The sequence below is a fragment of the Asterias amurensis genome, chromosome 3 (assembly GCF_032118995.1).
Source record: "Asterias amurensis chromosome 3, ASM3211899v1".
NCBI lineage: Eukaryota > Metazoa > Echinodermata > Asteroidea > Forcipulatida > Asteriidae > Asterias > Asterias amurensis.
The window spans coordinates 3,846,524-3,862,216 of NC_092650.1; the positions used below are offsets into that span (position 1 = coordinate 3,846,524).

The following is a 15,693-nucleotide window of genomic DNA, read 5'->3' on the forward strand; positions in this document are numbered from 1 at the left end:
CAAAAGATTTAGGTTCAGAAGGTATCTGTTGATAATAGAGGCATACATTTACAATTCTAAGGGTATGTTGTGATTTTTTTCAACCACTTTTTGTAGCTTTGTTTTCCTGTTGGACGATAGTAAAGTCGAGAATACGTGTGTGCACAACTTTCCACGTAAACAAACCTCACTTTATACGCAAATAATGTTTTCAAATTTTCTGTGATCTCTCTTATGTCTCCAACCTGAAAGCTTGAACTTGGTGAGTCAAACAAAGGAACTGTGAAAATCATTCAAAAGATAATTTCATCCTCTACAAAATAAACTCAATTTGTAACACAAGAAAATAATCACACCGAAAGTTATCCGACGATTTCTTGATATGGCCGGAACTCGATTGAATTTTCATGGCGCACTGAGGAGAGTGTGATGTTATGTTTAATGTTGCATGCATGCTAAAGGGTTAAAGGAACATGTTGCCTTGGATCGGTCGAGTTGGTCTTTGAAAAGCGTTTGGTATAAAATACATATGGGTAGAAAGATGTTGTAAAAGTAGAATACAATGATCCACACAAACATGCCTCGAAATTGCACAGTTTTCCTTTTACCTCGTCGACTAACATTGTCGGCCATTTATGGGAGTCAAATATGGCTGACCGTCCAAGGCATTGTGTCCCTTTAAACTACTATTTTTTTCTTCTTTGCCTCCCATCGGCTTGTTCCTTTATGAGACAGACAGAACCTTGCCAGTGTTAATGTTGAAGCCCGAAACCCAAAGTGAATACTGCGGGTACATGGGTACCAATGGGAAACCCTGGAAAAGGACCAATGTAATCAAATACATGCATAGCTGCCATGTGTCAACATTATTTGCAAAATAATTTTTTTTTTACAATCTAACCTCAATCAGAACCAGTATAAATGTTTGTCATTACCAAGGACAGGGGAGATAAATTGTCAAAAATCAAGGACCTTTTTGTCAATAGTACATGTGGCCTACTAAAATAAAACACAGGCGAACAAAATTTGTTTTGACCCCAAATAATTCAGGGTAATAGTTAACATGTGTTCACCTCACGCGTCAAAAAATTTGTATATTTGGATTTTTGTAAAATCTACTCCCCAGGGGAGCATTCTCTAAGATTCAAATCAGCATTGAAATTTCATACAAAATGAGTGCATGTCAAAAGCCTTGAAATTCCACAATGTTTTATTATTAAAATGTTGCCAGCTATCTGAGCGTTCATATTGACCCCTTGCACGTGGGTCACACACATGTTGGTGGTCAATAGGTTTCATGTAAATGCAGCGACGTCTAAAATGCCCACTTCTCTGAATAACACACATTGACATTGACCACCAAAATGACGCTTCCAAGACTATTCTGATGATACGTCAGGTGAATTGGGTCAATACCTGATCTTAAATACACCAAACAGAACACAGTTCCAAAAAATCAGGTCACCACTCTTAAAAAACAAAGTATTGAGACACTGATCCCGTATGTTAATTTTGTGTGTTTGTTATGGATTTACCCTTGCTTTAGAACTAATGACAGAATCTAAAGCATGACATCAATTATAGTGAATTCTAATTTATATTCTGTTTTAACTTACAGTGGACAACATACCACCGGTAGTAACATGCCCAGACAACATTGCCTTTGAGGTTCCCTTTGGTGCTAATGGCAGGCAGGTTACCTGGCAACTACCCACTGTCACTGACAATTCTGGAAACTTCTTTTTTGTGTCAAGTTCCAACAATCCCAATGACTTCTTCCCAGTTGGAAGTACCATAGTTACATACACCTACAGAGATGGTTCCAACAACCAGAATAGCTGCAGTTTTACAGTATTGATTACAGCTGCAGGTAAGCCTTTGTTGTAGTTACAAATGCTTAAACTACCAGGGTTTTTTATTTCTATTTTTTTTGCTCTTCCAATGGCTTGGTCCTTTAGCGCAAATACAGGATCCTGCCAACATTAATGTTAAAGGCCGGTACCCAAGGTGAATACTGCGGGTACCTGGGTAACCATGGGAAACCCTAGAAAAGGACCACTGTAAAACAAAAGATGTCCTGAGCGTTCGTTAATGAGAATCATACAATAATGATCTGTGATTCATATAACAATGGACCGATTAAGATTACTCAATCTTCAAATCAGTTTCTTCAAACAAAACAGGAAACTCAAGTTACTTTTGAAAATCTCACAAATACATGTTTGTACTACATACATAGTTCAAAAACAATTCATTTTGTTAGATCATGCATCACTGTAGTAAAATATTGGGAACATGTTGTGTTTTTGTTCTTCTGAAAATTTCCTGTCCTGGGGTAAATTAAATCTTTCTGAGGTTTTTGTGATCTGTCCGTTTTAAGTGCGACCTTTTTCAGTGTAAACTTGTTATAGACTAATCTTTTTTGAGGAACTTGTATGCAAAGCACTTTGCGAAATTGATAGTGAACACTAGATGTTTGATGGGTTTTAAGCAATGTTTGGGCGGTTATTTACTAGGATAGCGTTCCAGAAAATATTCGCTGCTTGGCACCTGTTAAGTTTGCCCTGGCTAACTTTAGAGACAAAAAGACAATCTATGGTGGATTCTAATTTCTTTTTGTTTAACTTACAGTGGACAACATACCACCAGTAGTATCATGTCCAGACAACATTGCCTTTGAGGTTCCCTTCGGTGGTACTGGCAGGCAGGTTACCTGGCAGCTACCCACTGTCAGTGACAATTCTGGAAACTTCTTTTTTGTGTCAAGTTCCAACAACCCCAATGACTTCTTCTCAGTTGGAAGTAACTTAGTAACATACACCTACAGTGATGATGCTGGCAACAGGAATAGCTGCAGTTTCACAGTATTGATTACAGCTGCAGGTAAGCTTTTGGTAATTGACGCTTAACCCTTTACCCCGCATACCGCCCGGAGGCGCCCTGCGTATTACCACGCATACCGTCTGCATGTGCCCGCACAGTTTGACATGGTGTAATTTGAGTTATTAAAACATGTTATTATATTGCAGCAAACAGCCATAGATAGAGAGTGATCTCAAGATAACAATAGTCTAAAAATAGCACATTGTCCACATAAGAAAAAATGACATAAGGTTCAAAGGTCGAAAGTCATTTCACAATCGAACAATGCATGTATGATTGGGTCCTTTTTCTCTGTGTGGAGCCATACTTTTTCTTAGTGTAGCAGGACCGTGTAGGGGACGTACCACGCACTACGCGCGCATGTACACAGTAATCGCAGTCTCCCGCTTGTTTCACCTCAAACTTTCTGTTGTTTTTACGTTTGGAATACCGCGATTTGTAAGGGTTTTGCAAAAGATTTAGGTTCAGAAGGTATCTGTTGATAATAGAGGCATACATTTACAATTCTAAGGGTATGTTGTGATTTTTTTCAACCACTTTTTGTAGCTTTGTTTTCCTGTTGGACGATAGTAAAGTCGAGAATACGTGTGTGCACAACTTTCCACGTAAACAAACCTCACTTTATACGCAAATAATGTTTTCAAATTTTCTGTGATCTCTCTTATGTCTCCAACCTGAAAGCTTGAACTTGGTGAGTCAAACAAAGGAACTGTGAAAATCATTCAAAAGATAATTTCATCCTCTACAAAATAAACTCAATTTGTAACACAAGAAAATAATCACACCGAAAGTTATCCGACGATTTCTTGATATGGCCGGAACTCGATTGAATTTTCATGGCGCACTGAGGAGAGTGTGATGTTATGTTTAATGTTGCATGCATGCTAAAGGGTTAAAGGAACATGTTGCCTTGGATCGGTCGAGTTGGTCTTTGAAAAGCGTTTGGTATAAAATACATATGGGTAGAAAGATGTTGTAAAAGTAGAATACAATGATCCACACAAACATGCCTCGAAATTGCACAGTTTTCCTTTTACCTCGTCGACTAACATTGTCGGCCATTTATGGGAGTCAAATATGGCTGACCGTCCAAGGCATTGTGTCCCTTTAAACTACTATTTTTTTCTTCTTTGCCTCCCATCGGCTTGTTCCTTTATGAGACAGACAGAACCTTGCCAGTGTTAATGTTGAAGCCCGAAACCCAAAGTGAATACTGCGGGTACATGGGTACCAATGGGAAACCCTGGAAAAGGACCAATGTAATCAAATACATGCATAGCTGCCATGTGTCAACATTATTTGCAAAATAATTTTTTTTTTACAATCTAACCTCAATCAGAACCAGTATAAATGTTTGTCATTACCAAGGACAGGGGAGATAAATTGTCAAAAATCAAGGACCTTTTTGTCAATAGTACATGTGGCCTACTAAAATAAAACACAGGCGAACAAAATTTGTTTTGACCCCAAATAATTCAGGGTAATAGTTAACATGTGTTCACCTCACGCGTCAAAAAATTTGTATATTTGGATTTTTGTAAAATCTACTCCCCAGGGGAGCATTCTCTAAGATTCAAATCAGCATTGAAATTTCATACAAAATGAGTGCATGTCAAAAGCCTTGAAATTCCACAATGTTTTATTATTAAAATGTTGCCAGCTATCTGAGCGTTCATATTGACCCCTTGCACGTGGGTCACACACATGTTGGTGGTCAATAGGTTTCATGTAAATGCAGCGACGTCTAAAATGCCCACTTCTCTGAATAACACACATTGACATTGACCACCAAAATGACGCTTCCAAGACTATTCTGATGATACGTCAGGTGAATTGGGTCAATACCTGATCTTAAATACACCAAACAGAACACAGTTCCAAAAAATCAGGTCACCACTCTTAAAAAACAAAGTATTGAGACACTGATCCCGTATGTTAATTTTGTGTGTTTGTTATGGATTTACCCTTGCTTTAGAACTAATGACAGAATCTAAAGCATGACATCAATTATAGTGAATTCTAATTTATATTTCGTTTTAACTTACAGTGGACAACATACCACCGGTAGTAACATGCCCAGACAACATTGCCTTTGAGGTTCCCTTTGGTGCTAATGGCAGGCAGGTTACCTGGCAACTACCCACTGTCACTGACAATTCTGGAAACTTCTTTTTTGTGTCAAGTTCCAACAATCCCAATGACTTCTTCCCAGTTGGAAGTACCATAGTTACATACACCTACAGAGATGGTTCCAACAACCAGAATAGCTGCAGTTTTACAGTATTGATTACAGCTGCAGGTAAGCCTTTGTTGTAGTTACAAATGCTTAAACTACCAGGGTTTTTTATTTCTATTTTTTTTGCTCTTCCAATGGCTTGGTCCTTTAGCGCAAATACAGGATCCTGCCAACATTAATGTTAAAGGCCGGTACCCAAGGTGAATACTGCGGGTACCTGGGTAACCATGGGAAACCCTAGAAAAGGACCACTGTAAAACAAAAGATGTCCTGAGCGTTCGTTAATGAGAATCATACAATAATGATCTGTGATTCATATAACAATGGACCGATTAAGATTACTCAATCTTCAAATCAGTTTCTTCAAACAAAACAGGAAACTCAAGTTACTTTTGAAAATCTCACAAATACATGTTTGTACTACATACATAGTTCAAAAACAATTCATTTTGTTAGATCATGCATCACTGTAGTAAAATATTGGGAACATGTTGTGTTTTTGTTCTTCTGAAAATTTCCTGTCCTGGGGTAAATTAAATCTTTCTGAGGTTTTTGTGATCTGTCCGTTTTAAGTGCGACCTTTTTCAGTGTAAACTTGTTATAGACTAATCTTTTTTGAGGAACTTGTATGCAAAGCACTTTGCGAAATTGATAGTGAACACTAGATGTTTGATGGGTTTTAAGCAATGTTTGGGCGGTTATTTACTAGGATAGCGTTCCAGAAAATATTCGCTGCTTGGCACCTGTTAAGTTTGCCCTGGCTAACTTAGAGACAAAAAGACAATCTATGGTGGATTCTAATTTCTTTTTGTTTAACTTACAGTGGACAACATACCACCAGTAGTATCATGTCCAGACAACATTGCCTTTGAGGTTCCCTTCGGTGCTACTGGCAGGCAGGTTACCTGGCAGCTACCCACTGTCAGTGACAATTCTGGAAACTTCTTTTTTGTGTCAAGTTCCAACAACCCCAATGACTTCTTCTCAGTTGGAAGTAACTTAGTAACATACACCTACAGTGATGATGCTGGCAACAGGAATAGCTGCAGTTTCACAGTATTGATTACAGCTGCAGGTAAGCTTTTGGTAATTGATGCTTAACCCTTTACTCCGCATTCCGCCCGGAGGCACCCTGCGTATTACCACGCATACCGTCTGCATGTACCCGCACAGTTTGACATGGTGTAATTTGAGTTATTAAAACATGTTATTATATTGCAGCAAACAGCTGTAGATAGAGCGTGATCTCAAGATAACAATAGTCTAAAAATAGCACATTGTCCACATAAGAAAAAATGACATAAGGTTCAAAGGTTGAAAGTCATTTCACAATTGAACAACGCATGTATGAGTGGGTGCTTTTTCTCTGTGTGGAGCCATACTTTTTCTTAGTGTAGCAGGACCGTGTAGGGATGTACCACGCACTACGCATGTATACAGTAATGGCAGTCTCCCGCTTGTTTCACGTCAAACTTTCTGGTGTTTTTACATACGGAATACCGCGGTTTGAAAGGGTTTTGCAAAAGATTTAGGTGCAGAAGGTATCTGTTGATAATAGAGGCATACATTTACAATTCTAAGGGTATGTTGTGATTATTTTCAACCACTTTTCGTAGCTTTGTTTTCCTGTTGGACGACAGTAAAGTCGAGAATACGTGTGTGCACAACTTTCCACGTAAACAAACCTCACTTGATACGCAAATAATGTTTTCAAATTTTTGTTGATCTCTCTTATGTTTCCAACCTGAAAGCTTGAATTTGGTGAGTCAAACAAAGGAACTGTGAAAATCATTCAAAAGATAATTTCATCCTCTACAAAATAAACTCAATTTGTAACACAAGAAAATAATCACACCGAAAGTTATCCGACGATTTCTTGATACGGCCGGAACTCGATTGAATTTTCATGGCGCACTGAGGAGAGTGTGATGTTATGTTTAATGTTGCATGCATGCTAAAGGGTTAAAGGAACACGTTGCCTTGGATCGGTCGAGTTGGTCTTTGAAAAGCGTTTGGTATAAAATACATTGGGTAGAAAGATGTTGTAAAAGTAGAATACATTGATCCAAACAAACATGCCTCGAAATTGCACAGTTTTCCTTTTACCTCGTCGACTAACATTGTCGGCCATTTATGGGAGTCAAATATGGCTGACCGTCCAAGGCATTGTGTCCCTTTAAACTACTATTTTTTTCTTCTTTGCCTCCCATCGGCTTGTTCCTTTATGAGACAGACAGAACCTTGCCAGTGTTAATGTTGAAGCCCGAAACCCAAAGTGAATACTGCGGGTACATGGGTACCAATGGGAAACCCTGGAAAAGGACCAATGTAATCAAATACATGCATAGCTGCCATGTGTCAACATTATTTGCAAAATATTTTTTTTTTTACAATCTAACCTCAATCAGAACCAGTATAAATGTTTGTCATTACCAAGGACAGGGGAGATAAATTGCCAAAAATCAAGGACCTTTTTGTCATTTGTACATGTGGCCTACTAAAATAAAACACTTACAGGCGAACAAAATTTGTTTTGACCCCAAATAATTCAGGGTAATAGTTAACATGTGTTCACCTCACGCGTCAAAAAATTTGTATATTTGGATTTTTGTAAAATCTACTCCCCATCCAGGGGAGCATTCTCTAAGATTCAAATCAGCATTGAAATTTCATACAAAATGAGTGCATGTCAAAAGCCTTGAAATTCCACAATGTTTTATTATTAAAATGTTGCCAGCTATCTGAGCGTTCATATTGACCCCTTGCACGTGGGTCACACACATGTTGGTGGTCAATAGGTTTCATGTAAATGCAGCGACGTCTAAAATGCCCACTTCTCTGAATAACACACATTGACATTGACCACCAAAATGGCGCATCCAAGATTATTCTGATGATACGTCAAGTGAATTGGGTCAATACCTGATCTTTAATACACCAAACAGAAAACAGTTCCCAAAAATCAAGTCACCACTCTTAAAAAACAAAGTATTGAAACACTGATCCCGTATGTTAATTTTGTTTGGTTTGTTATGGATTTACCCTTGCTTTAGAACTAATGACAGAATCTAAAGCATGACATCAATTATAGTGAATTCTAATTTATATTCTGTTTTAACTTACAGTGGACAACATACCACCGGTAGTAACATGCCCTGACAACATTGCCTTTGAGGTTCCCTTTGGTGCTAGTGGCAGGCTAGTTACCTGGCAACTACCCACTGTCTCTGACAATTCTGGAAACTTCTTTTTCGTGTCAAGTTCCAACAATCCCAATGACTTCTTCTCAGTTGGAAGTAACATAGTAACATACACCTACAGGGATGCTGCCAGCAACCAGAATAGCTGCAGTTTCACAGTATTGATTACAGCTGCAGGTGAGCCTGATTGTGGTACTTTATTCTGCAACTACTGTTTATTTTTTGTTTGCCCCTTCCATTGGCTTGGTCCTTTAGCACACAGACAGGATCCTGGCAACATGTTAAAGCCCGGTGCCTAAGGTGAGTTATACTGCGCAGGGCTCGAAATTTGGGAAAAAATCCACAAGACTGCAGGGCTTGTTGCTCAGAAGGTTTACTGGACCGGAATATTTTTTTAACAAGACCAAAGTTTTATAAAGGAAAAAGTTAACCCGATAGAACAGTAGGTCTTTTTTATCCCTTAGGAAGCATTTTTAGCTGTGAAACCCAATCAAGAAATTTCCACCTACTTCCCGCCAATCCGATTTGACAGGTCAAATTACCAATGAAACACTGCAAGAGACAACATTTTTTTTATATTTTATTTAACGTGTGCATCTTTCATAAAAAGATTGTCATGAAAAAAAGATCGACTGGAAATACGGACAGCACAGTCAGAAGCTTATCACTGTTGGTAGACATACTGAGCAAGAAGTTTGGAAAAACGACCTTACTTTTAATCCATGCCACACAGGGATGTGTGGTGTTGCAACTAAATGTCCTTAATACAAATTCAACACTCGTTTGTAAGGTATCAGACTTCACACATGGTCAGTGGAATACATACAAATGGTTGTACTAAGGTGTGACGTCGGGTACCAACACATCTCTCCCTCGTATCCCCAAGGATAAAGACAGGTACCTGCTTCTTAGATCCATTGATTCCATTGGATACAATGATATCATTGGATAAACGTGCAGTGACATGGCTTTCCATAAATGCCCAAACAGTACATTCCTATCATGTTCGCCATAGAATTTGATTGCGTGTCTCTGTGTGAAATGAATGTAGGTCAAAGGTGAATGTGCACGCAGGCTAGAGGCCAGTCTCTGGCATTATTCACAAGCATCAAAGTGTGCGCCAGATGTTCAGGCTGCTTGGCACCTACCATTTTTACCCTGGCTACCTTAAGGAAAAAATGACAGAATCTATGGTGAATTCTAATTCTATTTTTTTTTAACTTACAGTGGACAACATACCACCGGTAGTAACATGCCCAGACAACATTGCCTTTGAGGTTCCCTTTGGTGCTAATGGCAGGCAGGTTACCTGGCAACTACCCACTGTCACTGACAATTCTGGAAACTTCTTTTTTGTGTCAAGTTCCAACAATCCCAATGACTTCTTCCAAGTTAGAAGTAACATTGTTACATACACCTACAGAGATGGTTCCAACAACCAGAATAGCTGCAGTTTTACAGTATTGATTACAGCTGCAGGTAAGCCTTTGTTGTAGTTACAAATGCTTAAACTACCAGGGTTTTTTTTTCTATTTTATTTTGCCCTTCCAATGGCTTGGTCCTTTAGCGCAAATACAGGATCCTGCCAACATTAATGTTAAAGGCCGGTACCCAAGGTGAATACTGCGGGTACCTGGGTAACCATGGGAAACCCTAGAAAAGGACCACTGTAAAACAAAAGATGTCCTGAGCGTTCGTTAATGAGAATCATACAAGAATGATCTGTGATTCACATAACAATGAACCGATTAAGATTACTCAATCTTCAAATCAGTTTCTTCAAACAAAACAGGAAACTCAAGTTACTTTTGAAAAACTCACAAATACTACATACTACATAGTTCAAAAACAATTCATTTTGTTAGATCATGCATCACTGTAGTAAAATATTGGGAACATGTTGTGTTTTTGCTCTTCTGAAAATTTCCTGTCCTGGGGTAAATTAAATCTTTCTCAGGTTTTTGTGATCTGTCCGTTTTAAGTGCGACCTTTTTCAGTGTAAACTTGTTATAGACTAATCTTTTTTGAGGAACTTGTATGCAAAGCACTTTGCGAAATTGATAGTGAACACTAGATGTTTGATGGGTTTTAAAGCCATTGGACCCTTTCGGTATACAGTTTTGTCCAAGGCCCACACTTTGTGTACCACAACTTCTATATCAAATAACAAACCTGTGAAAATTTAGGCTCAATCGGTCATCGGAGTCGGGAGAAAACAACGGAAAAACCTACCCTTGTTTCCGCGCGTTTTGCCGTGTCATGACATGTGTTTAAAATAAATCCGTAATTCTCGTTAACGAGAATTTATATTGTTTTGCTGTTTTCTCAAAAAGTAAAGCATTTCATGGAATAATATTTCAGGAGAAGTCTTTCACCATTGCCTTCTGTAAACCCTGTAAGTTATTTGTAAATCTGTGAACTTTTTTTTTTTTTTCTGAACCGAAAGGGTCCAATGGCTTTAAGCAATGTTTGGGCGGTTATTTACTAGGATAGCGTTCCAGAAAATATTCGCTGCTTGGCACCTGTTAAGTTTGCCCTGGCTAATTTAGAGAAAAAATGACAGAATCTATGGTGAATTCTAATTTCTTTTTGTTTAACTTACAGTGGACAACATACCACCAGTAGTATCATGTCCAGACAACATTGCCTTTGAGGTTCCCTTCGGTGGTACTGGCAGGCAGGTTACCTGGCAGCTACCCACTGTCAGTGACAATTCTGGAAACTTCTTTTTTGTGTCAAGTTCCAACAACCCCAATGACTTCTTCTCAGTTGGAAGTAACTTAGTAACATACACCTACAGTGATGATGCTGGCAACAGGAATAGCTGCAGTTTCACAGTATTGATTACAGCTGCAGGTAAGCTTTTGGTAATTGACGCTTAACCCTTTACCCCGCATACCGCCCGGAGGCGCCCTGCGTATTACCACGCATACCGTCTGCATGTGCCCGCACAGTTTGACATGGTGTAATTTGAGTTATTAAAACATGTTATTATATTGCAGCAAACAGCCATAGATAGAGAGTGATCTCAAGATAACAATAGTCTAAAAATAGCACATTGTCCACATAAGAAAAAATGACATAAGGTTCAAAGGTCGAAAGTCATTTCACAATCGAACAATGCATGTATGATTGGGTCCTTTTTCTCTGTGTGGAGCCATACTTTTTCTTAGTGTAGCAGGACCGTGTAGGGGACGTACCACGCACTACGCGCGCATGTACACAGTAATCGCAGTCTCCCGCTTGTTTCACCTCAAACTTTCTGTTGTTTTTACGTTTGGAATACCGCGATTTGTAAGGGTTTTGCAAAAGATTTAGGTTCAGAAGGTATCTGTTGATAATAGAGGCATACATTTACAATTCTAAGGGTATGTTGTGATTTTTTTCAACCACTTTTTGTAGCTTTGTTTTCCTGTTGGACGATAGTAAAGTCGAGAATACGTGTGTGCACAACTTTCCACGTAAACAAACCTCACTTTATACGCAAATAATGTTTTCAAATTTTCTGTGATCTCTCTTATGTCTCCAACCTGAAAGCTTGAACTTGGTGAGTCAAACAAAGGAACTGTGAAAATCATTCAAAAGATAATTTCATCCTCTACAAAATAAACTCAATTTGTAACACAAGAAAATAATCACACCGAAAGTTATCCGACGATTTCTTGATATGGCCGGAACTCGATTGAATTTTCATGGCGCACTGAGGAGAGTGTGATGTTATGTTTAATGTTGCATGCAGGCTAAAGGGTTAAAGGAACATGTTGCCTTGGATCGGTCGAGTTGGTCTTTGAAAAGCGTTTGGTATAAAATACATATGGGTAGAAAGATGTTGTAAAAGTAGAATACAATGATCCACACAAACATGCCTCGAAATTGCACAGTTTTCCTTTTACCTCGTCGACTAACATTGTCGGCCATTTATGGGAGTCAAATATGGCTGACCGTCCAAGGCATTGTGTCCCTTTAAACTACTATTTTTTTCTTCTTTGCCTCCCATCGGCTTGTTCCTTTATGAGACAGACAGAACCTTGCCAGTGTTAATGTTGAAGCCCGAAACCCAAAGTGAATACTGCGGGTACATGGGTACCAATGGGAAACCCTGGAAAAGGACCAATGTAATCAAATACATGCATAGCTGCCATGTGTCAACATTATTTGCAAAATAATTTTTTTTTTACAATCTAACCTCAATCAGAACCAGTATAAATGTTTGTCATTACCAAGGACAGGGGAGATAAATTGTCAAAAATCAAGGACCTTTTTGTCAATAGTACATGTGGCCTACTAAAATAAAACACAGGCGAACAAAATTTGTTTTGACCCCAAATAATTCAGGGTAACCTCACGCGTCAAAAAATTTGTATATTTGGATTTTTGTAAAATCTACTCCCCAGGGGAGCATTCTCTAAGATTCAAATCAGCATTGAAATTTCATACAAAATGAGTGCATGTCAAAAGCCTTGAAATTCCACGATGTTTTATTATTAAAATGTTGCCAGCTATCTGAGCGTTCATATTGACCCCTTGCACGTGGGTCACACACATGTTGGTGGTCAATAGGTTTCATGTAAATGCAGCGACGTCTAAAATGCCCACTTCTCTGAATAACACACATTGACATTGACCACCAAAATGACGCTTCCAAGACTATTCTGATGATACGTCAGGTGAATTGGGTCAATACCTGATCTTAAATACACCAAACAGAACACAGTTCCAAAAAATCAGGTCACCACTCTTAAAAAACAAAGTATTGAGACACTGATCCCGTATGTTAATTTTGTGTGTTTGTTATGGATTTACCCTTGCTTTAGAACTAATGACAGAATCTAAAGCATGACATCAATTATAGTGAATTCTAATTTATATTCTGTTTTAACTTACAGTGGACAACATACCACCGGTAGTAACATGCCCAGACAACATTGCCTTTGAGGTTCCCTTTGGTGCTAATGGCAGGCAGGTTACCTGGCAACTACCCACTGTCACTGACAATTCTGGAAACTTCTTTTTTGTGTCAAGTTCCAACAATCCCAATGACTTCTTCCCAGTTGGAAGTACCATAGTTACATACACCTACAGAGATGGTTCCAACAACCAGAATAGCTGCAGTTTTACAGTATTGATTACAGCTGCAGGTAAGCCTTTGTTGTAGTTACAAATGCTTAAACTACCAGGGTTTTTTATTTCTATTTTTTTTGCTCTTCCAATGGCTTGGTCCTTTAGCGCAAATACAGGATCCTGCCAACATTAATGTTAAAGGCCGGTACCCAAGGTGAATACTGCGGGTACCTGGGTAACCATGGGAAACCCTAGAAAAGGACCACTGTAAAACAAAAGATGTCCTGAGCGTTCGTTAATGAGAATCATACAATAATGATCTGTGATTCATATAACAATGGACCGATTAAGATTACTCAATCTTCAAATCAGTTTCTTCAAACAAAACAGGAAACTCAAGTTACTTTTGAAAATCTCACAAATACATCTTTGCACTACATACATAGTTCAAAAACAATTCATTTTGTTAGATCATGCATCACTGTAGTAAAATATTGGGAACATGTTGTGTTTTTGTTCTTCTGAAAATTTCCTGTCCTGGGGTAAATTAAATCTTTCTGAGGTTTTTGTGATCTGTCCGTTTTAAGTGCGACCTTTTTCAGTGTAAACTTGTTATAGACTAATCTTTTTTGAGGAACTTGTATGCAAAGCACTTTGCGAAATTGATAGTGAACACTAGATGTTTGATGGGTTTTAAGCAATGTTTGGGCGGTTATTTACTAGGATAGCGTTCCAGAAAATATTCGCTGCTTGGCACCTGTTAAGTTTGCCCTGGCTAACTTTAGAGACAAAAAGACAATCTATGGTGGATTCTAATTTCTTTTTGTTTAACTTACAGTGGACAACATACCACCAGTAGTATCATGTCCAGACAACATTGCCTTTGAGATTCCCTTCAAAGGTACTGGCAGGCGGGTTACCTGGCAGCTACCCACTGTCAGTGACAATTCTGGAAACTTCTTTTTTGTGTCAAGTTCCAACAACCCCAATGACTTCTTCTCAGTTGGAAGTAACTTAGTAACATACACCTACAGTGATGATGCTGGCAACAGGAATAGCTGCAGTTTCACAGTATTGATTACAGCTGCAGGTAAGCTTTTGGTAATTGACGCTTAACCCTTTACCCCGCATACCGCCCGGAGGCGCCCTGCGTATTACCACGCATACCGTCTGCATGTGCCCGCACAGTTTGACATGGTGTAATTTGAGTTATTAAAACATGTTATTATATTGCAGCAAACAGCCATAGATAGAGAGTGATCTCAAGATAACAATAGTCTAAAAATAGCACATTGTCCACATAAGAAAAAATGACATAAGGTTCAAAGGTCGAAAGTCATTTCACAATCGAACAATGCATGTATGATTGGGTCCTTTTTCTCTGTGTGGAGCCATACTTTTTCTTAGTGTAGCAGGACCGTGTAGGGGACGTACCACGCACTACGCGCGCATGTACACAGTAATCGCAGTCTCCCGCTTGTTTCACCTCAAACTTTCTGTTGTTTTTACGTTTGGAATACCGCGATTTGTAAGGGTTTTGCAAAAGATTTAGGTTCAGAAGGTATCTGTTGATAATAGAGGCATACATTTACAATTCTAAGGGTATGTTGTGATTTTTTTCAACCACTTTTTGTAGCTTTGTTTTCCTGTTGGACGATAGTAAAGTCGAGAATACGTGTGTGCACAACTTTCCACGTAAACAAACCTCACTTTATACGCAAATAATGTTTTCAAATTTTCTGTGATCTCTCTTATGTCTCCAACCTGAAAGCTTGAACTTGGTGAGTCAAACAAAGGAACTGTGAAAATCATTCAAAAGATAATTTCATCCTCTACAAAATAAACTCAATTTGTAACACAAGAAAATAATCACACCGAAAGTTATCCGACGATTTCTTGATATGGCCGGAACTCGATTGAATTTTCATGGCGCACTGAGGAGAGTGTGATGTTATGTTTAATGTTGCATGCATGCTAAAGGGTTAAAGGAACATGTTGCCTTGGATCGGTCGAGTTGGTCTTTGAAAAGCGTTTGGTATAAAATACATATGGGTAGAAAGATGTTGTAAAAGTAGAATACAATGATCCACACAAACATGCCTCGAAATTGCACAGTTTTCCTTTTACCTCGTCGACTAACATTGTCGGCCATTTATGGGAGTCAAATATGGCTGACCGTCCAAGGCATTGTGTCCCTTTAAACTACTATTTTTTTCTTCTTTGCCTCCCATCGGCTTGGTCCTTTATGAGACAGACAAAACCTTGCCAGTGTTAATGTTGAAGCCCGAAACCCAAAGTGAATACTGCGGGTACATGGGTACCAATGGGAAACCC

The 15,693-nt window shown here is 38.7% G+C and overlaps 1 protein-coding gene across 1 annotated transcript in view; it reads left to right on the forward strand.

Annotated features, from left to right (window-relative positions):
• LOC139935228 (uncharacterized) overlaps window positions 1-15,693 on the forward strand; it is a 105,080-nt gene that overhangs the window by 37,630 nt on the left and 51,757 nt on the right. The window contains exons 22-30 of the mRNA XM_071929728.1: window positions 1,598-1,849; window positions 2,611-2,862; window positions 4,910-5,161; window positions 5,922-6,173; window positions 8,224-8,475; window positions 9,526-9,777; window positions 10,903-11,154; window positions 13,185-13,436; window positions 14,198-14,449. Coding sequence (XP_071785829.1) covers window positions 1,598-1,849; window positions 2,611-2,862; window positions 4,910-5,161; window positions 5,922-6,173; window positions 8,224-8,475; window positions 9,526-9,777; window positions 10,903-11,154; window positions 13,185-13,436; window positions 14,198-14,449 — 2,268 coding nt within the window. The remainder of the gene's footprint in view (window positions 1-1,597; window positions 1,850-2,610; window positions 2,863-4,909; window positions 5,162-5,921; window positions 6,174-8,223; window positions 8,476-9,525; window positions 9,778-10,902; window positions 11,155-13,184; window positions 13,437-14,197; window positions 14,450-15,693) is intronic.